This window comes from Abrus precatorius, unplaced genomic scaffold, assembly GCF_003935025.1.
Source record: "Abrus precatorius isolate BTA unplaced genomic scaffold, Abrus_2018 Scaffold3, whole genome shotgun sequence".
Classification (NCBI taxonomy): domain Eukaryota; kingdom Viridiplantae; phylum Streptophyta; class Magnoliopsida; order Fabales; family Fabaceae; genus Abrus; species Abrus precatorius.
In genome coordinates, this window is record NW_020874373.1 from 26,601,308 (window position 1) to 26,623,221 (window position 21,914).

The 21,914-nt window shown below is 23.7% G+C and overlaps 2 protein-coding genes across 2 annotated transcripts; one reads left to right on the forward strand and one right to left on the reverse strand.

Annotated features, from left to right (window-relative positions):
• The first annotated feature begins 269 nt into the window (after positions 1 to 269).
• On the forward strand, positions 270 to 8,901 carry LOC113863345 (very-long-chain aldehyde decarbonylase CER1-like). Its single transcript, XM_027496901.1, has 10 exons — positions 270 to 341; positions 441 to 655; positions 788 to 1,020; positions 1,560 to 1,779; positions 2,903 to 3,278; positions 3,383 to 3,490; positions 4,767 to 4,970; positions 5,142 to 5,237; positions 6,604 to 6,777; positions 8,519 to 8,901. The coding sequence occupies exons 1-10, from the start codon at positions 282 to 284 to the stop codon at positions 8,690 to 8,692; spliced, it is 1,860 nt and encodes a 619-aa protein (XP_027352702.1). The 5' UTR covers positions 270 to 281; the 3' UTR covers positions 8,693 to 8,901.
• Positions 8,902 to 11,282: 2,381 nt separating this feature from the next.
• Positions 11,283 to 11,702, reverse strand: LOC113863811. The gene is made up of 2 exons (XM_027497530.1): positions 11,555 to 11,702; positions 11,283 to 11,467 (listed from the first exon to the last, which is right to left on the reverse strand). The coding sequence occupies exons 1-2, from the start codon at positions 11,672 to 11,674 to the stop codon at positions 11,372 to 11,374; spliced, it is 216 nt and encodes a 71-aa protein (XP_027353331.1). The 5' UTR covers positions 11,675 to 11,702; the 3' UTR covers positions 11,283 to 11,371.
• Positions 11,703 to 21,914: the final 10,212 nt, after the last annotated feature.

Here is a 21,914-nt window from a genome sequence, read left to right on the forward strand (position 1 = left end):
CGATGGATCTTTGCATAAATTACAAATAAAGGAGAAAGAATTAAAAACAAACCCTAAGTGATAGATGCCATAAGAACATCAAAATTTGCTAAATTTTAATTCCTCACCTGAAACCAACTTGTACAGTGAATCAATGAATGGCTAACAGTCAACTATTTCCCACCCCAAATTATACGTAGCTGAATCTAATGAATATGGGTTGCAGGTGAGCATGTCATTCATTCAAACACTATATATACTCCTTCCTTCATTCATGCATCATCCCACCATATCTACACAATATGGCTAGCAAACCAGGCATTCTCACAGATTGGCCTTGGAAGCCTCTTGGGAACTTCAAGGTTCACTTTACTATACTCTCTTCTTCATTTAATTATTTTGTACAAAGCATTTATTGGTTGACGTGTTAATGTCTTTGATTTATGGGAATGAAAATGAAGTTCGTGATTGTAACCCCATGGATTGCTCATAGCATGTATTCTCTGATATCAAATGAAGCGGATCCAGTGTACTATCTCATATTCCCATTCGTATTGGTGAGAATGTTACACAACCAGATCTGGATTTCTGTCTCTCGCTATCAAACTGCCAAAGGCAAATGCAAGATCACTGACAAAGGCCTTGAATTCCAACAAGTGGACAGAGAAAGCAATTGGTTCAATTTCTCTTTATTCTTCATATTTTACTAATCTATTTATTACAGTAAAATTAAAAAAGTATAGCAAATATTTTTTAAATTGAAGGATGTGATCTAATAATGAAGATTGTTACTGTGTAATTATTGCAGGGATGACCAAATTTTGTTTACTGCACTCCTATATTATATAGGATATACCATATTTCCTGTGGCTTCTAACTTGCCCTGGTGGAGAACAAGTGGTGTGATTTTCACAGCTATTTTACATGCTGGACCAGTAGAGTTCCTTTACTACTGGTTACACAGAGGATTACATCATCATTTTCTCTACGCTCGCTACCATTCTCACCACCATGCCTCCATAGTCACTGAGCCTATCACCTGTATATATATGATCCTTTCTTCACTTTTACATGTTCTACGTCCACAATAAAACTAAATACTTGGCCACCACTTAAGTAGTTATGTCTAATCCTTATCATTATTCACAATTTTTTATATTTAATCACTATTGTTCTCTAAAAATAAAATAGCTCCCCGTTATATTTTATTGCACTAAACATTTTAGGAGATAACATGCACTTAATCAATAAGCAAAATACTTAAAGTGTTCATTAATAGATTAAATAGATCTCATTATTTGTTTGAAATGAGATAGCATGACAGAAGCATTGTCTTTGAATTCCTTTAGAAACAGCTACGTTACATTTTCTCACTTGATAGAACAAACTTGCAGAGAGAAAGAGAGAGAACATATAGGCATTTTCTCTAATTAATATGATTTTTTGGTAAGTTGTGTGAAAAAAAAATAAACGATGGCATAAAACAATTTAGAATAAGTGCAATTTGGAATATTCTAATATATGGTTAAGTAAAGGCGAATAAAACATTGATAGTTTTGGAAAAAATATTCTTTTGACAGCTGTTACTCACCCATTTGCTGAGCACTTAGCATACTTCACGCTATTTGCAATACCAATGTTGACTCCGTTGTTCACAAGAATATCCTCTGTAGCTGCACTCTATGGCTACATCTTTTATATTGATTTCATGAACAACATGGGTCATTGCAACTTTGAGTTCTTTCCAAAGAGAATCTTCTCCATTTTTCCCCACTTGAAGTATCTCCTGTACACACCATCGTAAGTCTACATTTATTTCTTTTGAATTATGATTCTTTTTACCATCACATTTTTCTTCAAACCATTTTTTTTTACTTAAGTTATGTTTCATAAAGATTAATTGTAACTTCTTGACTTAATTAGTAAATTTTTAGAGTTGTGTTAAATATAAAATGAAAGAAACTTATAATTTTTAAAGTTAATTTATTAAAAATTATCTAAAGTAGAGTTTAACTTTCAAAAACTAGTTTTCAATATTTTTATTACATTTTATTCTTTATTTTAAAAAAAAATACTTTACTCGTTATACAACTAAAACCTAATATACATACATTAATTTCAGTGTCTTTTATTTTTTATACATTCACAACAATCTCAATCATTTTTATTTTTTTTTTATTTTTTCCTTATCTCTTCTATACAAATATATTTCATATTAAAAAAAACATATGTTTTAGAATATTTTATTTTCAAATATATACAAAGAAAAAGTTTATTTTTCTATATAATTATTTAATTAATTAATCATAAATAAATAAAATAAGTGATAATTAATTTTAGTATTAAATTAATATAATATTACATAACCTTTTAAGTCATTTAACACAAGTAAATTAGTTATATATAGTTGGTTAGTCAAACAATTTTAATTTTATAAATTATTTATACAGTAACAAGTTTTTATCTACAAATTCATAACTTTCAGTTTGTTTTACTGAATATATTCCTATTATATTATCATTAATCAAATGACTTTTTAGTTTAACAATATTAATGAATCAATTAAGTTATAAATTGAAGTGTAATAAAAAAAGTGAAGAAATGATGTCGTATATATCCTCTTTGCTTCTCTAATGTTTATGCCAAACTTTAGGAAACAATATATAGTAGACAAACACTCTTAAGCCTCAAGGTAATCTCAAACAAATTGTAGAAGTTGCAAGAATAAAATATTAAGGCATAAAATTTATCTATTCATATTTTCTCATAACGTAATTGTATATTATAATATTTAATTTTCTAATAATATTTATTTGTCCACTTCATTTTCATTGAGCAAATCAATTTTTATGCGTAGAAAATTACACACACATTACATATTACATATAGATAGATAGATAAAAAGTATGTTTGGTTTGGACAGGTTTCACTCGCTGCATCATACGAAATTCAGGACAAATTACTCACTTTTCATGCCTATTTACGACTACATTTATGGCACTGTGGATACATCCTCAGATGCTACGTATGAAACCTCTTTGAAGAGAGCAAAGGAATCAGCAGATGTGGTGCACCTAACACACTTAACAACGCTTGATTCCGTCTATCAACTGCGCTTAGGTTTTGCTTCAATAGCCTCCAACCCTCAAACCTCTAAATGGTACCTACGTTTATTGTGGCCCTTTACAATGTGGTCTATGCTTATGACATGGATCCATGGTCGTGCCTTTGTTTTTGAAAGCAACATCTTCAATGATCTAAAGTTGCAATCCTGGGTTGTACCAAAATTTAGAATACAAGTAAGATTTTTTCGTTTGTGAATTGTGACTTTCAATTTTGTGTTCTCGTCCTGAACAAAACTAGGTTATAGTGATTTTCAATGTCACATTCTTTCTCTTTTCAGTATTTCTTGAAATGGCATAGCAAAACATTGAACAACTTAATTGAAGAAGCGATAAAGGAGGCTGACTTAAGTGGTGCAAAGGTGCTGACTCTAGGACTTCTAAATCAGGTTAGTCCACATGCATATCTCCTTCGTTAATTTAATTATTTTATCAATTTTACTTTCATATCACATTGACCAAGGGAGTAACTCAAGAATGTATTAAGTAATTGCACGTTTTTTTATATAATTATTATTAAATTTAATTAAAATATATTGACAATAATAAACTTTTTACACTATCAGTCATCATATAATTACATTATTATAAAATTAAAAATAATTTTAATAATTATTTTTAAAGTTATATCTAGGATGACATTTAATTAGTCGATTATATAAAAAAAATTATTTCGTTAGTATATCACAATTAAATTCATTCTTATTTATCTATTTTAATATATTTGAAAAACATTTTAAAAGTGTTTATTTTGACAAAAATATCTGCGTTTCATTTTATGAAAACTGTTTGGAGAGAGCAAATTCCACTAGAAATACTTTTAAAAAAAGAAGAAGAATTATCTTTCCACTAGTTTTGAAAATTTTGAGCATACACTAGTTTTAAAAAATCTGAATATCCTTATGTCTGTATGCAAATCATGAGATTGAATTATGGAATAAATTGAATCTTCGAATTGATGAGATTATAATTCAGGAAATATTTTTAAAATTAATATCATAATTTTAAGATATAATTCTATGAAATTATAATATAATTAAAAGCAATTATTGTTGATTTTAAAAAGAATTTTTCAATTCATAATTTCTATCTTTTGAATCACAATTAATAACTCGTTGTACATAAAAATATCCTTCATTTTTTTTCTATCATTACTAACTATTATCATTATCCCACTATTCTTGTTTCTACTATCACTACCGCAACTTCTTATCAAAGTTATTTTTATCACAAATTTAGTCTCTCCATTGTCATTAGTTACCTATAAATAGATTTTTATTTAAATTTTAAAATTAATTTTAGTGCATTATTAGTATAAATATATTTACACAGTCAATTAATTACAGTACACCACAAATACGACTTCTATATTTATTATTATAAAAATTAACTATTTGCAGTGATATGATAACTTATGATTGAATAAAAATAAAAATGTAAAACATTATCAATGTACTTAAATTAAATTCTTAAATTTATCCTAATTAACACATAATTGCCTCCGTTTAATGGTATTAAAAATTATAATTTTGCATGTGTATAACCGAAACGTAAAAATTATAATTAATCCTACTTTAATAATAGTAGTTGAAATTTAATTATAATATAATTTTCTTTTTCAGAGATAACAGTTATGATTTGAATACTATCCTTGAATGCATGCAGAGCCAAGAGCTTAATGCCTATGGCGAACTTTATATACGAAGATTGCCAGAGCTGAAAATAAAGGTTATAGATGGAAGCAGCTTAGCAGCTGCTATTGTGCTGAACAACATTCCTAAAGGGACAACTCAAGTGCTTCTTCGAGGCAACTTCAACAAGGTTGCTTTTGCTGTTGTCAAAGCTTTATGCAGCTACAGAAACGTAAAGGTATCTATATATATTTAATATGAATCTGATACAAAAATTATGAATGTCGTTTCCGTATTTATCAGAAACTTTTTTTTTCTTAATCATCAACTGAAATATGATAAACTTTTCATGCTCTAAAACTTTTAATTGTTAGAGTTTTATTCTAACGGTGGATAGAAATGCAAGCAGGTAGCTGTATTATATAAGGATGAGCTGAAAAAGCTTCAACGAAGGGTCACTAAATCCAAGAAAAGTTTGGTTCTTTCCTCAATCAATACTCCAAAGGTCAATCCGTTTTCTTAAAAACAAATTTTGTTGACTGAATTCAGTTTTTTCTTATGAATATTTATCTAACTATACCCTTCATTTTTATTTTATTTTATTTTTATTGTAAGTCGTGCTATAGATTCATTCGAAAGCTGTGATAAACCACATTTGATGTTTTAGTTCAGAATCACTGGATATTTTGCACTACTCTAACAAAATGGCAAAGCATATTTAAGCTTTTACTCTCTCTTCTTTTTTTCATGATTATTATTTGTGCTTTTATTGCTAGCATGACGTAAAACATTGTGATTTCTCAAAAAGTTTATTTATTAGCATATAGTAGTTAACTAATACTTTCATACTAAACATAAAATAAAATGGTAATAATGGTGTGTAATATTTATGTGTAAAGTTATGCTAGACATTTTTTAATGTTGAATATTTTTGTTATTAGTGAATATTATTGTTTGATATTAAATAATATTAATATTGTGTTGACTTTATGTGTAAACACTAATATTAGTGAATATTGTTGTTTAATAAAAAATTTTAGACCTATTTATTAGTGATTATGGTAAACAACAATAACAATCTTCTTTTAGAAGTTATGCTAGACATTTTTGTCATCAGTGGATATTGTCGTTTAATGTTAAACCTAAATATTATGTTGAATTTACCTGTATTTTGAATGATTAAAATTTAAAATGGTGTGTAATATTTAATTTTTAATATTATGTAATCATAAATATTATTTTTTTTCTTAATTATTATTTTTTATGTTAAAAAAATTATTTAAAGATTATCAGTTAATTATTGAACCTTGAATCAATGTCTTAACCAGTTCAGTAACCGGTCTGGTTTGAAGAACATTGTCTTTTCAATTTTCTTACAATATAAACACTAATAAATAAGCCTAAAGAAATTTATTTAAACACTAATCAATAAGGAGGTTGTTATTTATACTATTCTTTTTTATTATTCAATCTACCCTTCTTATCATGACTTCCAAAATTGTGTTTAATATCTTCTAATAATTAAATTTTGAAAATGGTTTACAAATTACTTTCAAAATTTTGTCTCCGAAGATATAAAATTATCTTTTGAAATTTAATTTCTAGACATGATTTATAAATGACTTTTGAAATTTATTATCTTAAGGATATAAAATCACTTTCTAAAATTAAATTTTAAAAAATGTATAAATGATTTTTTAAATAAATTTTTAAAGGTATTAAATACACTTTCAAATATTAAATTATAAAAAAAAAAAGTGATGCAAAAAAAAAGTGGTACAAAAAATAATCTTGGTTAATAACCCTTCCTAGCAATAAATCAATGAAGTCGTATCTTACTATTACATTCCATAACATTATGAATCTAGCAGGTATGGTTAATTGGAGATGGATGGGATGAAGATGAACAAATGAATGCATCAAAAGGATCATTGTTCATACCTTTTTCTCCTTTTCCTCCAAAGAAAATGCGGGAAGATTGCTTCTACCACTATACACCAGCAATGATCATTCCAAGTACATTCCACAATTTGCATTCTTGTGAGGTTCGTAGCTACTCTTCACCATATATTATTATCTTAGAAAATGATCAAGATCACGAATTATTGGCATGCACATTAGACCACTTTTACATATAATAATTCAGAAGAAAAAAAATGTTAATATAGAGCTAATTTTAAGCATCATACAATGATAATATTTTATTGAAAAAGTAGTCGATTAACATTATATCACAATAAAAAAAAAGTATGATAAATATTTTCTTTTTAAATAAATTCTAACCACTTTTAGATGTTAAAATTAGTCCTAAGAGACTATGTTAATAGAATCTAATTATTTATCACAAACAACTAAACTTTGTAATCATTTTAGATGATATTTTTTTGTAAAATTGGATAATTACTAAAAAAATTATCAAATCTCTATCGTAAAAACATAGCACAATATAAATTGATAAAATAAAAATATCTATTGCTCCAAAAGTCTAGTAACTTAAGTTGTATATAGTTTTTAAAATTTAATGATGCAATTTTATATATATTATAAAAAATTTGTTTGTTAATTATTTATATCAAATATACAGCAATATATTAACAACTATCAGTCCAACCCATACTAAAGACCAACATAACATTCCAATTTTATTTTCAATTCAGTCAATATGTAATGAAATTGTAAAATTACTTCAACATTTAATGTTTATATTTTACATGAAGAGCATCTTGAGATTTTTAAGAGTTTTGTGATTGAAAATGTAAAATTACTTCCACATTTAATTAGTTATCCATAGTGTGAGTGTGTGTATCAATTGCAAGATAATACGAGAATTTTACTCATGAGAGTACAAAGAGTATATTTAATCCATGAAACAATTTAGTACAAGAAAAAGATTAAAAAAATGTAAAACGATTAATAAAGGGGGAAAGACTATTAAAATCCCAACACTTAGCTATATTAGAAAAAAGGGAGAATGTAAAATAAGAAACATTACTATATATTGTATATATAGCTCCATGTTCATTGTTCAATACCATTGTTTGAGTCCAGTACCATTTATATCGGGGTGAAGCTTTATGGCAAACTCTTTTCTCCATACATCAAATTATACATTACTAAAAACAAACTATATACAACTAAATTATACAGCAAAACCTCTATAAATTAATAATGATGGTAATATAAAATTTTATTAAGTTTGAGAAGCATTAATTAATCAGTAAATTAATAATTTATCAATTTAAAGAATGCTTTCGAGTCTTTGATCTAGCGAACACTAATATAATTTCTTAAAAGAAATATTGTGTATCGCTAATATATGTATCATACTTTGTGATTTAATTTTAAAAAATCATTATACATGTATATTTATGAGAATAAGATCATAGATTCATACTTCATAAATTGTCCTATTTTTGTTAATAATTTTAAATTATTATTAATTTATGATACCAACATGAAAATAAAAAATATTTTCTGACCCAGAAAGATATAAAGTAACTAAAATGAAAAATAGTTTTATACTAGCAAAGTTGTGATATAAAATTATTACACTATCATTCAACTATAAATTTTGGGACAAATTATATTCATACCTCTTAAATATTAGCAATATTGAACCCAATACTAATCTCTTTGTAACTTAGTTAATTTACATAAAACATAATATTATATCCTTTTATTGTTCATCAAAACATTATATCCTTTTCTTGTTAATAAAAACATCTCATAATAATTTGTAATGTCATGATTATAAAATTGATAAAAGTAATTGATTTGTATTAACAGAATTGGCTTCCAAGAAGAGTAATGAGTGCTTGGCGTATTGCGGGAATACTTCATGCCTTAGAAGGATGGAATGTCCATGAGTGTGGTTTCACCATATTTAGTATTAAGAAAATATGGGAAGCAAGTATTCGTCATGGTTTTCAACCTCTCAAGATTCCCATTGATCAACCCTAAAAAATTGGGTTCAAATTACTAATAATATATCCTTGTTGATTAAGTTGTCAGCATGTATTTTATATTAAGCATGTATTTGCTGTGGGTTTAAAGACTCCAATTGATGTTGTTTGAGTTATGAGTATGCGTTGAACTAGTATTTCAAACTATGCATGCATAGAGGTTAAGTAGAACTCAATCAACAAAAAGTAAAACTTTTCTTCACATATTAATCTTTGTTCCTGATCATCTTTCTTGAATGTCAACGTTTAATGCCATTATTTTTAATTGCAAAATGTGTCAAACAATATGGAATATAATTAAGTTAGTCACTAAATATTTGCTATCTTATATCGCTAATGCATCAGGTACAAATAAAATCCAAATTAGTTTTGCACCCTATCGGTAATAAAATGTAGTCCTGCTATAGGTTAGCAAACTTTGTGTGGGTTGATGAAAGTGTTGCTCACAAAAGGTTCAGAGACTTGTGCCAAACTCTGGGATTTGTTTGAAATTTAATTTTTGGAACGTGAAAGAGGAAGATTTATTTATTAATAACCCTAGTTTGAGAATTTTTAAATAAGAAGTGAAAATTTTATAAACCCTTCAAAATCTCCTTTTAAGCATATTTTTTAAATTTCATTAATTAGAGAAATTTTTTATTAACTTTCTTCTTTTTCCTCACCCTTCCTGTTCATACTCTTTCCTTCTCTCTTCTTTCAAACTCTCAACAAAGCCTAAATGTAATTATAATTTCTCTAATTTTGACTTGAGGTGCTAGACCTGGAACATTCCAGTGGTGAGGATTGTATAGACATCAATGCTAATGAGCCCTTAAATAATATACTTTTATATGTAATATGTGACTCCTAATTCTTAAATAAGAGGATTCGTGAAAGTCATCTCATACGAAAAAGAATGTGTTAATTTTTTATTTATTATGTCATGTGACTTCTTATTTGTTAAGCATTTTATTTTATAATTTAATTTTAATTTTTGTATTTTATTTTTTAAATTTTAAAAAAATACTATCTTATCAATTTAATCTTATTTAATATAATCAAAATACTTATTTTTAAAAATTAAAATTTTTATTTTTATGTAATTTCAAAGTGACATACTAGTGATCAGAATTTCAAAGCAGCAAATAATAGCAATTTGAATTCATTTGAGAAAGAACTGAGTGATGATGCATAGGTTGAAGTGGTGTCATTGGGCACAACCATTCGGGCTTAAAAGAGAATTTAAATGGAGTAGGACAAACCACTAATGGGCTCCAATTCTATTTTAGCCCAATCAAACAATGTATTTATCTATCCACAAGCCATTAGGAATAAAGTTACTCTTAGGAAAGGGAGATAAATTGACACAACTAATTTCCTATACTTCCACAAATTGATTATCTAGATTTGCAAGCTACAATCTGCACTACTTCTCAGAATTGAAGTGATTGTCACAATTTGCAAATTGGAGGAGCCAAATTCCACATAAGGTGGCAGTTACAGGACCTTGACTAAATTTTTAGGTTCACATTCCATCAATGAAACTACATGCTTGCCACATTTTTCTCAAGTTATGTCCAAAGAGAAATATGCATAAAACCTAAAGGTAACCTAACTTTACAGTCATCAAAACATTCATAAAATCATGTCATCGTTACAGTTGAAGAGAAAATTAAAATAGGAACCCAAGTCAAAGGCACTCATTCAAAAACTACTAAATACACAACTTTGAAGCAACAATCCCATATATAAAAAAAGGATATTACTATCAGTCCAATGACCTCGCTCAGAAGTTCCTTAATTACAGAACTGCTACACGAAAAGCTACATAAGAAGTTCAATTTAAAAAGCTTTTTGTGAAATAACTATGCTTGCTGTGATATCAATTCAAACCACAATATTGTGTGCACTAACAATGTGCATTCTGAATTCTTAATCTGACATAACCAGAGAAACGCCTAAAGAGCTACAAATCCAAGCTCAAGTTTGACAGTTAAACCAATCTTTTAACTTTCAAGCCATTCATAATTTTTGTAGTTCTGTTGTTGAACAGTTAAAAATTGACGTTGTATATGACATTGTATATACTTATTTGTTGTCTTTCCAGCGTACATTTATCCCAAATACACCAAATATAATAATAAAAAAAGAGAGTAAAGGGAACAACTAAAAGTCGTCCTCCAAAATTGTTCAAAAAACATTATTGTAATTTTTCTGAGATGAAACTTTTCAAGTCTGTAAAATCTTTGATCCGTGCCACACCACGAGAGTTTCGTTGTGTGTACCATATTGAATGCACAAGCAAAACAGCAAAATCTATTCCGCCATTCCACAACTAACTAATCACAAGTGAAAGAGTGCTCTACCAACCACCAAGTGCAAGCAATTCAACCAGGAAAACAAACAAACAAACCATATAAATTGTTCAGAACTAAGAACAACCCCACCATTATGAATGCTACATTGTTATCGATTCCATAATGAACAACACATAACCACTCGACCCTCAATTGGAAATGAACATTAGAGGAGGAACAGTAATAACAATAACTGAAATTCACTTAAAGATAGTGTAACACAATAAAAATTACAACTTTATGACATGGGTTTATTCAGGAGCCAAAAAGCTGAAGACCCATTGTTGAAAACCGAAAGAAGAAAAGAAGGTTTAAATTGGCAGAGATTAAAAGCCTAAAAGTTAGGTCATTTGAGGTGAGGAAGTTGAAATGGGGATTGAGAATGAAGGCAATCTCAGCACAGCTTCCTCTGTCTCAATTGGATCGGATCTCAGAATCTGACACAGAATAAAGAAGATAAATCACATAAAAGATGAGGCCAAGCACAAAAAGAAACTAGAGAGAGAGAGAGAGAGAGAGAGTACAGGGTCTTGAAGCACGGGTTTGGTGTCGTCCTTTGCTGGCATAAAAGGAGGTTTGGGTTTGGATGAATTGTTGATGGTGTTTGGTTTTGTTGAAGATTCTGAACAACAACTCTTGTTCATCGTTTCTGTCTTGTCACCAACAACACTACCTCAGTTCAGGCACTTTAAGTAATTGCAGGTGCCTCTTCCTTAATTACCACCAAACTGTCTCAAAACAATATTTTAATTATTTGTTATTTACGAATTTTAATTTTAATTTAACGATATTTTTATCTTTTTAACCGAAGCTTTGTATTTATTGCTTTAGGCAGAAAATCTAGATATAAAGTGAGGATTTCCTTCGAAATAATAGCGATTAGTACACCATATAACTTTATAATTTCTCTAATATATAATTAAGTAAACTTTTGTAAAGAATATTTGATATTAAGATGAAGAAAATATGCACACTTTGGCAAACGGTCCATAATTGCTTAGATAGTATCATATCCTAATTTCCTTGATAAACGAATGAATTTTTTAACATATTGTTCCATTTTCATTAAAAAAGTATATACCAAGGTTGAAAAAATTTCACTGGCTCATACGCTCTTTTTACTTTCTAAATTGTCAAACATTGGTATACACAAGTTAATTTTGGATAAATTTTTGCATGAATATTCATAAAAAAAATATAGAGATAATCATAAGTTAAAATTAATTTACATTTTTATTCTAAAAAATAATTATTTTCTTTAAATCATAAAATGTATAAATTAATGTTAATTAATAAAAATATATTTTTTCTTACAAATAATTTTACAAAAATTCACTCAAACTAAATTTTGTTGTAATATCTTTGCTTACAAAATCAACTACTTGATTAGCTACACAAATTTTACTTTTAAATTTAATTATCCATCCACTCCAAGACTAAACTTAAAGGTCTGGTCTTGAGATTTTTTAGTTTTCTCTTTAGAAACAACTCCTCCAATTATTAAAGTATTAAATGTCATTTGAAGAAAAAAATAATTAAAATATCAAATTCTCAACATAGAAAAAACTACATGATGTAATTCAACAAAATAAAGTATTTCTTAAAGATAATTCCATTTAAATTAACTTATAAAAATAACTCTCATACAAAAATGAGAAATTTAATTTAATATTTAAAAATAAATAAAATATTTATTATTAATAATAAAATATATATTTCCTTTTGAATCTATTTTTATTTATAAATTTTATTCAACTTTGTCTTTGTGACTTCCTTTTTCAGATATTGTTGGCTTTTGATCTTTCCACAACAAACTCTTTCTTTTATTCTCAGCAAACGCTATCTTGATTGGTGTTTGAAAGGAAATGAGAAAATTATGATAATAAAAAAGGTAGTGAAGTAGGAACCAAAAAAAATAAGAAACATCTTCTAAGAAGCAAATAAAAGAGATTTGTTAGGTCCACACTTAAAAATGGATTCTGTGTCCATATAGAATGGTCACACTAAACTCAGGGCCCACCACTATACCTATATGCTAATGGATTCCTTTGACTGCAATGGAAAGAAGAAAAACAACCCAAGCAAATTCATCATCATCTTTTAAAAACTATTCTAATAATTATTATTATCTATAAAATTTATTAAAATTTAAATTACCTGTGCAATATATAAAGATAGATTTTATTTGAAATGTGAATTTATGTTTAAATTTTTTTCTTAAAATTCAGATAAACTCGACTTGAACATAAATATGCTAAAATTTTAAATTACTATTATTATTTATAAAATAATATGAATAATAAGTATTATTATTATTATTTATAAAATTTAACTTCACTGTACACTGTATAAATATTAATTTTACTTAAAAGTATACTTGTATTTTGAACTCGACATGAATACAAATGCCCTGAAACTTTTCTTTTCTCAACCGTGAGAGTCGTCTACAAAACCCTAAACTCAATATATTAAATCAAAGTGATTCATTTGATTTTTTTATTTAATTATACACTTTTCTTTTTTTAGTTTTAAATACCATCTTTCTTTTAATCAAGTATGATCTTGATGACAGATATATGGTAGGATTGAGAGGAAAAAAAATTGAAATGGTATTATTTATTAAAAGAGAAAATGATAAGGCATGTGTGTTATTTTAGGACATTTATATCAAGTTTTATTATAAATTTACTTTCAGGATAAAAATTTTAAATATAAATTACTTCATTCTTTAAATTCACTTTTAATCAGATTTTTTTTTTTTACAAAATCAGGATTATTTAAAACTTAGTTGGTAAAGGTTTAGTTTATTTTGGAAAAATAACAACTTTTTTTTACCAACTTTCTAAGAAAGTTTACAATGCAACAATTTCTTTTTCCAAAATTAATTCATCCCAAACATATTTTAAGTGTGTAATTGGGTTATCAAAAAAAATAATTATTTTAATGTCTTAATCCATTGTATGAAATAATTTCTATATTTGAATATATAAAATAAAAGTAATTTTAAAATAATATATTTTAATTAAATTGTCTGAAACAATCAATTTTTATATTAAAATCACAAAAATTTCCACGTAATTATTTGTACTTGTTACTTTTTTATATTTAAATTAGTCAACTATTGAAGATAAAATAAACGAACAAAAGTTATTAAAGAAAAACTATTATAGCTTTTAATTATAACTTTTGGAAAAACAATTCTTTTTTTGTTGAGATTATAATTAGAAAGAATTCTTTTGAAGTTTGTTTGCTTGTAAACTCACTTTAGAGTAACCTTATGCTGTAATCTTTGAGTATAATATAAGTTATTAAATTTATGAGAAAGTTTAAAATGCAACATTTTTTTAAAATTATTTCATCATTTTAACATGTTTTAAGTGTATGTTTGAGTTTTAAAAAAATGATTATTTTCATGATCAACTATTATTATAATCGATTTTATGAAATAAGGTTTATTTTAGATTATTTTTTTATTTTTTTTGCTATTTTATGTTTAGATATGTTAAGTAAATTGTATTTTTAAAATAATATATTTTGTTTAAATTGGTTAAAAGAATCAAATTTTATAGTAAAATCACAAAAAGAAAAGGCGTACCGAATTATTTTTAGTTATTATTTTTATATTTAAATAGATTATTTATTAAAGATAAAATGGACAAACAAAAATTAGTTACAAAATAAATTATTTTTAGTCATAATTTCTGAAAATCTTCTATCACACAAAAGGTTATTTATGTTATTGAAATTATAATCTTTCATTATAACATAAATTATCAAACAAATTTAAATAGTTACATTATTTTTTTACTGTCTATCAAAGAATAGTTTAAAAAAATAATATAATCCAAACATATTCTAAATATCCATTTAATTCAATGTTTATAAACTTAATTCTATTAAATTATATTTAATTGAGAGTAAATTTAAACTGAAATAGATTATATTTAAAACGTAAATTTGTAAAGAAACATAGTACAACATTCTAACTCAATGCAAAAACTATACTCCATTTGACAAGTTTCTTCAATAAATAATCAATTGTGACCCCAAGTTTTAATACACGCTTACTTCTAAGATGAGTATATTGTCATTTTAAATTATATATTGTTATGTTTTAAAATAAATTTATTTAAAATATTCTCTTTAGTAGTTGACTAAATTGTTAATAATATTATTAAAATAAAAATGACGATAAATATTTTTTATTTTTAATATAATTTTTCAAACATATATTTAAAAATTATTTTATAAAGAAATACAAAATTAAATTTACAGATTCTCACCCACATGTATATATTCCTCTTTTAAGATTAAAAGTATATTATGCAGTAATATAATATCTACTTATTTAAAAAAAAAAGGATACGTATTGCTGTCAAATTTAATAAGTTTAAATTAAAAAATAATAATTTCTGTAATTTTAGTTAACATTAGTTTTGTTTTCATTTATTTGTTTTAATAAGGAAATTAAAAAGGGGTTTAATATGTGAAATACTCTATAGTTACGTGGGTCAAATAACATTGTGATATGAATATATGCTGCTTTCATTAGATCCACCCATTTTGATTTGCAGAGCCTTTTGTAGAATCTAAACGATAATCATTTAAAAGAAGCGAAAGTGTTGGGTGATACAAAAAAGATTGGATGTGAATGAAGATAAATATTAGAGGATGGTTGGGTGGCATATTTTCTGTAGTTTCTTTTTCACTTTTTGCTTTTGACAATCATCAAAAAGCAAAAGTGGAGAAGAGAATGCTACTATTCATATTAAATAAAATTAAAAATAAGTATAAATGATATTAAATGTATTATAATATCTAATGCATTCTCAATATATTTTTTAAATAAAATCTTTTTATAATTCTTTACCAAGACTCTTATTTCCTCAAGGATTTTTGGAAAGGGGTGTTTATATTAAAATTAATATATTTTATAAATATAACTTAATATATTATTATATATTTATTATTATAAATAATTTAAAATTAAAAAATATATCTTCTCCTTTATTTTCTTTTAAAAACTCGCTCTCTCTCAAATGTATATTAAAGAAAAAATTAATAAATTAAAAATTTATCAAAATACATTCAAAATCATAAAAAAATCAATTTAAAATTTAATTAAAATTATAATGTTAAATTATAATAATTTAATTAATCTTTTGTTTATAAAATTTATAAAAATTTGAAATTGTGCTTTATAAAATGATAAAATATTTTAAAAAATATATAATAATTATTATAAAATAATTCAAATTATACATTTTTAAATATTTTTTATAAAATATTAAAAATAGTATAATATATTAATAAAAATTGTAATAGACAAAATTTATCATAAAATATTTGATAATTCATTACAGACAAAAAATTAAACTATGATATAAGATAAACCACTGAAAGAAGTTATTATATTATATTGTTTAACAAATACTAAAACTAATTTGAATAAAATAAATTATATTATCACATTCTTTTATCTTAATCACCAAACTGATATTTTTGAAGTTAAAATTAATGCAAATTTATATCCCATTGTTTATTATAATAGTATGTATTTAAACATAAATTAGATTTTAATAATTAATAATTTTCATATATTATTTGTAAATTTATTTTTTCTTAAAAAGGTATGAGAAATCTAGCAATAGATTTTTTTGTCTCAAAATCCTGGCACACCATCTTCTTGATGAGCTACTTTGGATTTAAAAAAAAATTAATTTTAAGTATTGAAAAGTAGTAAATTTTTATTAAAAATATAAAAGTTTGAAAATTGTATTATTATCAATTATTTAAATAATCATAAGAATTAAATTAATATTTTTAATATATTTTTTAAAATATTATCACTATTTTTAATTATTATTTTGACAAAGCTTTCAAATAAACTAACTATATGTGTGTGTTAGGAAAGAAATAAATATAAACGGATAAAAACAAAGATATAATTAATTATTGGATCAAAATTTAAATTTTGATAATTATATATTTTAAATGAATATAAATATTTATATTTTATTATAGACTTGTATTTTTAATCTTATAAATGTTGAGCAGTGATAATAATAAGTTATTATAAAATATTTTTGTTAAAATCTAAATTGACAAGTTGATATTTAGTCATCATTATTCTCTCCTAAGTATGAAGTGTGCTGTTTTAGTTGGTGAGGAGTAGAGGGTTAGCTTATTAATCTGTGCTATATTATGTTATTTAATTTTTTATTATTTAAAATTAATATTTATAAAAAAAATTAAATATATTTTATATATTGAAAAATAAATTTCTCTTTTTCTTTATTATTTTTTTCATTAATCAACTCAATATTTAACAAACGGCTGAGATTAAAAATATAACGAATATTTTAAATTTTTTAGTTGTTTATAAATATATTTTAATAGAAAAATATTTTTATTAAAAATAAAAAATATATTATACGTTAATTAAATAAACTTTTATTTCTTTGAAATTAAAGATATTTATGTTAGTTTTAGTATAAATAAAATTTAAGTAATGTTTTATGTAAATAACGTATGCTATAATTTTAATTTTTTTTTACAACTGACCATGTTTCGGACATAAAAAACTGTAGAGAAAGAGATATTAAAAATTATCTATTTTAACTATTTTATTGGAAAAAGAATTAAACTAATAAAATAAGCTTTCCATTATTAAAAAAAATCTAAATTTATACCGAAAGACTGCTACAACTACTTGCGCTTAGTTCTAACTTGTACTACGGTATCAGAGGTTGGTTCATGTCAATATTTTATTTCAATATTTTAGTTTTTAAAAATATTAAACATCAATAACTTTAATCTTTAATATTAGAATATTCTAAAAGTAAGTAACTGATTATTAATTTATCAAGTTAAGTGACACATAAATATTTATGTAGACTCAAATAATGTTATTTTGTATTTTCTTTTTATGAAATAAGTTTTTTTTTTTCAAAACTTTAAGTTAAATTAACTTATTTTAAAATTGGGTAAGATTTTTTTTTTATTTCTTTAAGGCTATTCATTTTTGTGCATGAATATTTAATTTCATAACTAGACAAACACAAGTTCACAAATGTATGCTTAATGAACTCATGACAGAAATTTGCAATAAACTAATCCAGCTTCAACATAATGAAACCAAATTAATCTTTATTTTTTAGTAATTTTGAAAGATGTATTTTAGGTGTAATTATGAATGAAAAAACAAAAAAAAATGCATTTAATTATAACATAATAAATTACTGTTAGGGATGAAAATAAAATATTACATACACACAAATATGGTGTCGTTTAAAGTTTACATACATATTTACATTTGATTTGACATAGTAAATTAATACTTTAATAATTATTTTTAATATCTTTTAATTAGTGTTAAACACTAAATTGACTAACGATTAATAATTTTAAAAACTAACATTTTAAATTGTTCTTTTAAAGATGTGAGAATATAGACAAGCATCGTAAACAGTTAATATAATGTAAAAGTTGTATTATTTAACACTATATTGAGCTCTTTCACAAAATCATTGAAGTACCCAGCGGATAAACTTGGTCTTTCGGTGTTGATTTTATCGAATACACCCTTGTCTCTATCATGAATGCCACTTTAATTGTTTTTAAGCCCATAAGTCATGTCTCAACAATCAAATCTAAGTCTTAAATCTGGATTTTACAAATATTACGTGCTGTGTAACGTTTTAATATTTTTAAATAATTAAAAAAAATTGCCATTGCAGATTTTTAAACGTTGTTTTTACATTTTAGTGGTTATTTGTTATAAAATTTGCAAAATTAATTTTAACAACATAGTTTACATTCAAACATATACATTTTTTTTTTTAAAATATAATTTTTAATGTAAACAAGCATGCCTTGGATAATTTTTACACTTAACAAGATTGACACGAATCGTATATACTAATTTTGGGGATTTTTTATGTGGCTAACTTTTCAATTAACTTGTTGTTATTTGAAGACAAAATTAGTAATATAGTCTTATAGTTTTATTTGTTATTTTTATTTTTATCTAATTTTATAACAATCTTTTATTTTATTTTAATTTTATTTGTTAATTGTGTCAATTTTTATGCTACAAATTATGATAAATTTTATTGCCATAATTCAGAAATAAAATAAAATAAAAATAAAAAACACTAAATTTATAAAATTTACAATCGTTATTTGTGATAGTTTAATGTTTATTAAGAATCGTGCATTTTAAAACTAGCTGGTATTAAGAGTTTAACGGGTACAGTTGCTTGATTAAGCAAATTTTTATTAAATAAAAAATTATGTAATGTTAGTAATATATTTTGTAACACTTTTATAACACAATTTCTATGGTTGAATAAATTATATAAATTTTATTTTTATTTTTTATTTTTAATAATTTTTAACTAATAATTAGAAATGTATTAGAAAGAATGTGATACTGTTATTCGTATATAAAAAATTATGAAGCCCCCTTCATTTCAACTCTTTCCCATCAAAACCATCAAAACCTCTTCATGTTTCTAGCATCCATGTCTAATATTTTAGTAGAGAATAAAAAATAACAATATTTTCTTATGAAACATAAAAGTACATTCATTTATATGATTTTTTATAGCAAGTTACTATTTATTAATTTTTAACTAATATTTCTAAGATATTAGTTAACAAAACTCTTAATATACACTGAGTACAATTATTTAAATGAATTATATTTTGGTAAAGTATATATCATTTAATAAATTATAAAATTTAACTGTTCTAACATATAAAAATGTGTAAAATAAAAAATAAAATCCATGATTTAAACATTTTATAAATTTATTTAATTTTAAATTAAAAAATAAATTCTCATTTACATTCAAACAGAAACAAAAATTAGTGTTTGGCTTACAAATGCAAAATTGACATCCTTTCTTCCTAGACCTGGATTTTTTTTACTGTAAATTTTGCATCGCACCAGAATCATAATTATTTATTATCATATTTATTATTTTTAAAATATTTTTGTTTAAATTTAATGGTTGAGATCCTGTGCATAGATACTTATTCCCTTTCTTCCCACTTTTATCAACTGTCTTTCCTTACGCCGTGTTTGATTAGAAAAATGCTTGTAATAATGTATTAATTTTTACAAATCAATATATTAGAAAAACAAGAACTTTATAAACATTATAAGAAAGTCAACAAACAAGCATGTACTTCTTGCTTCATGCACGACAGCAGGCAAGTTATATTTTTTAATTATATATTATTAATAATTTTAATAACTAATCTTATAATTAATAGTTATATAATATTATCTTATAAAATAATATTTTTTAACTTCAACTTTAAAGTTGAATTTAATTATTCACAAATAACAAATTTTTATAAAAAAATTATATAATTATTATATTAAAGTTATAAAAATATAATAAATATTTTTTTAATAAAATTTTACTATTATTAATTGTTTAACCTCTATCTTAAAGATTAAGATTAACAAAATCTTATTAAATATATGTATAATTTTATAATTTGAATGTTTAATATTAAAAAGAAAAGTAATAAAATGTTTAATTATAAAAGATATTATTTTTTTATATCTTTTATTTATATTTTTTAAAATTATTTTAAAATAAAAAAATAAAATAAATTTTTTCTATAAATTAATATTGTTAAAATTAAAATTTTTATACCAGAGAGTAAGAGAATAAAAAATCTCATATAACTAAAACAACTAACGTTAAGAGAGAGTTTTGAGAATTTAAAAAAACTTTATAATCTCTCTCTACTTAATTAGTTAACTTTCAAAATGAGTTAAACCTCGTTAACTTCTTCCCTTTCTTCTTAAGTATAATATCTAAACATAGTTTTAATATTTTATTTAAATAAAATAAAAAAATAATTAGAAATTGAGATATAAATAAAAATTAAAATAAGAAATGTGAATTATTTAAACGAATAAAATTTTTATTTATTTGTTTAAATGAAGAAAAGATAAAAAAAAACTTATATTAAAATATTTTTATTATTATAATAAAAAAGTATTTTAATAAAAAAATTAATATAATAATTTTTAATATTTTATATTATTTTAATAAAATATATATGAAAAACATATATCTCTTGCGTTCCAAACCTCATGCACTCTAATGAATTTTTTTAAAGATAAATAATTTTTTAAAATTAAGTTTAAATTTTATAACTTTTCTATCATATATAAGTAATTCATTCTTATTGTATTAACTCAAAGTTTTATTAATTATTTTTTATGTTATTTTATTTATTAATTAAGTATTTTTTTTGTAAAAAATATATTTAAACATATCTAACTTTTTTAAATCGTTATAAAAAAAATTATCATTAAATTCTAACAATAAAAATATGAATTTTCTGTTTTTATAAATTCACAATTCTTTTATTTGATAGTCTATTTTATTTTTTTAAGATAAATCTACCAATTTTTTTTATATTAAAATATATCTTTAATTTTTATAACTAACACTTGTTTAAATATTAATTTTTTAATCTATACATAAATATTTTATTTTATTTCATTATAATATTATTAATGTCATTAATAATAAAGAAAAAAATAAATAACAATGAACAAAATATAATAAAATATTTATATAAAAATTAAAATATAACTTATTTTTAAATATATGAACTATTTTATAAATGACTGTCACTAAAGATATTTTTAATATATAAATAAAAAATAATAAAATTAAAATACCATGACCTTTCAAAATACACACATATTTTATTAAAATAAGAAAAGTTAAACCCAGAAGGATATTGACATTAGAAAATGAAAACCAGAAAAGGAGATTAACATGAGAGAATGACTGAATGAGTGGCAAAAGTTGACAAATATGGTAGATATATTACTATTACTGCCTT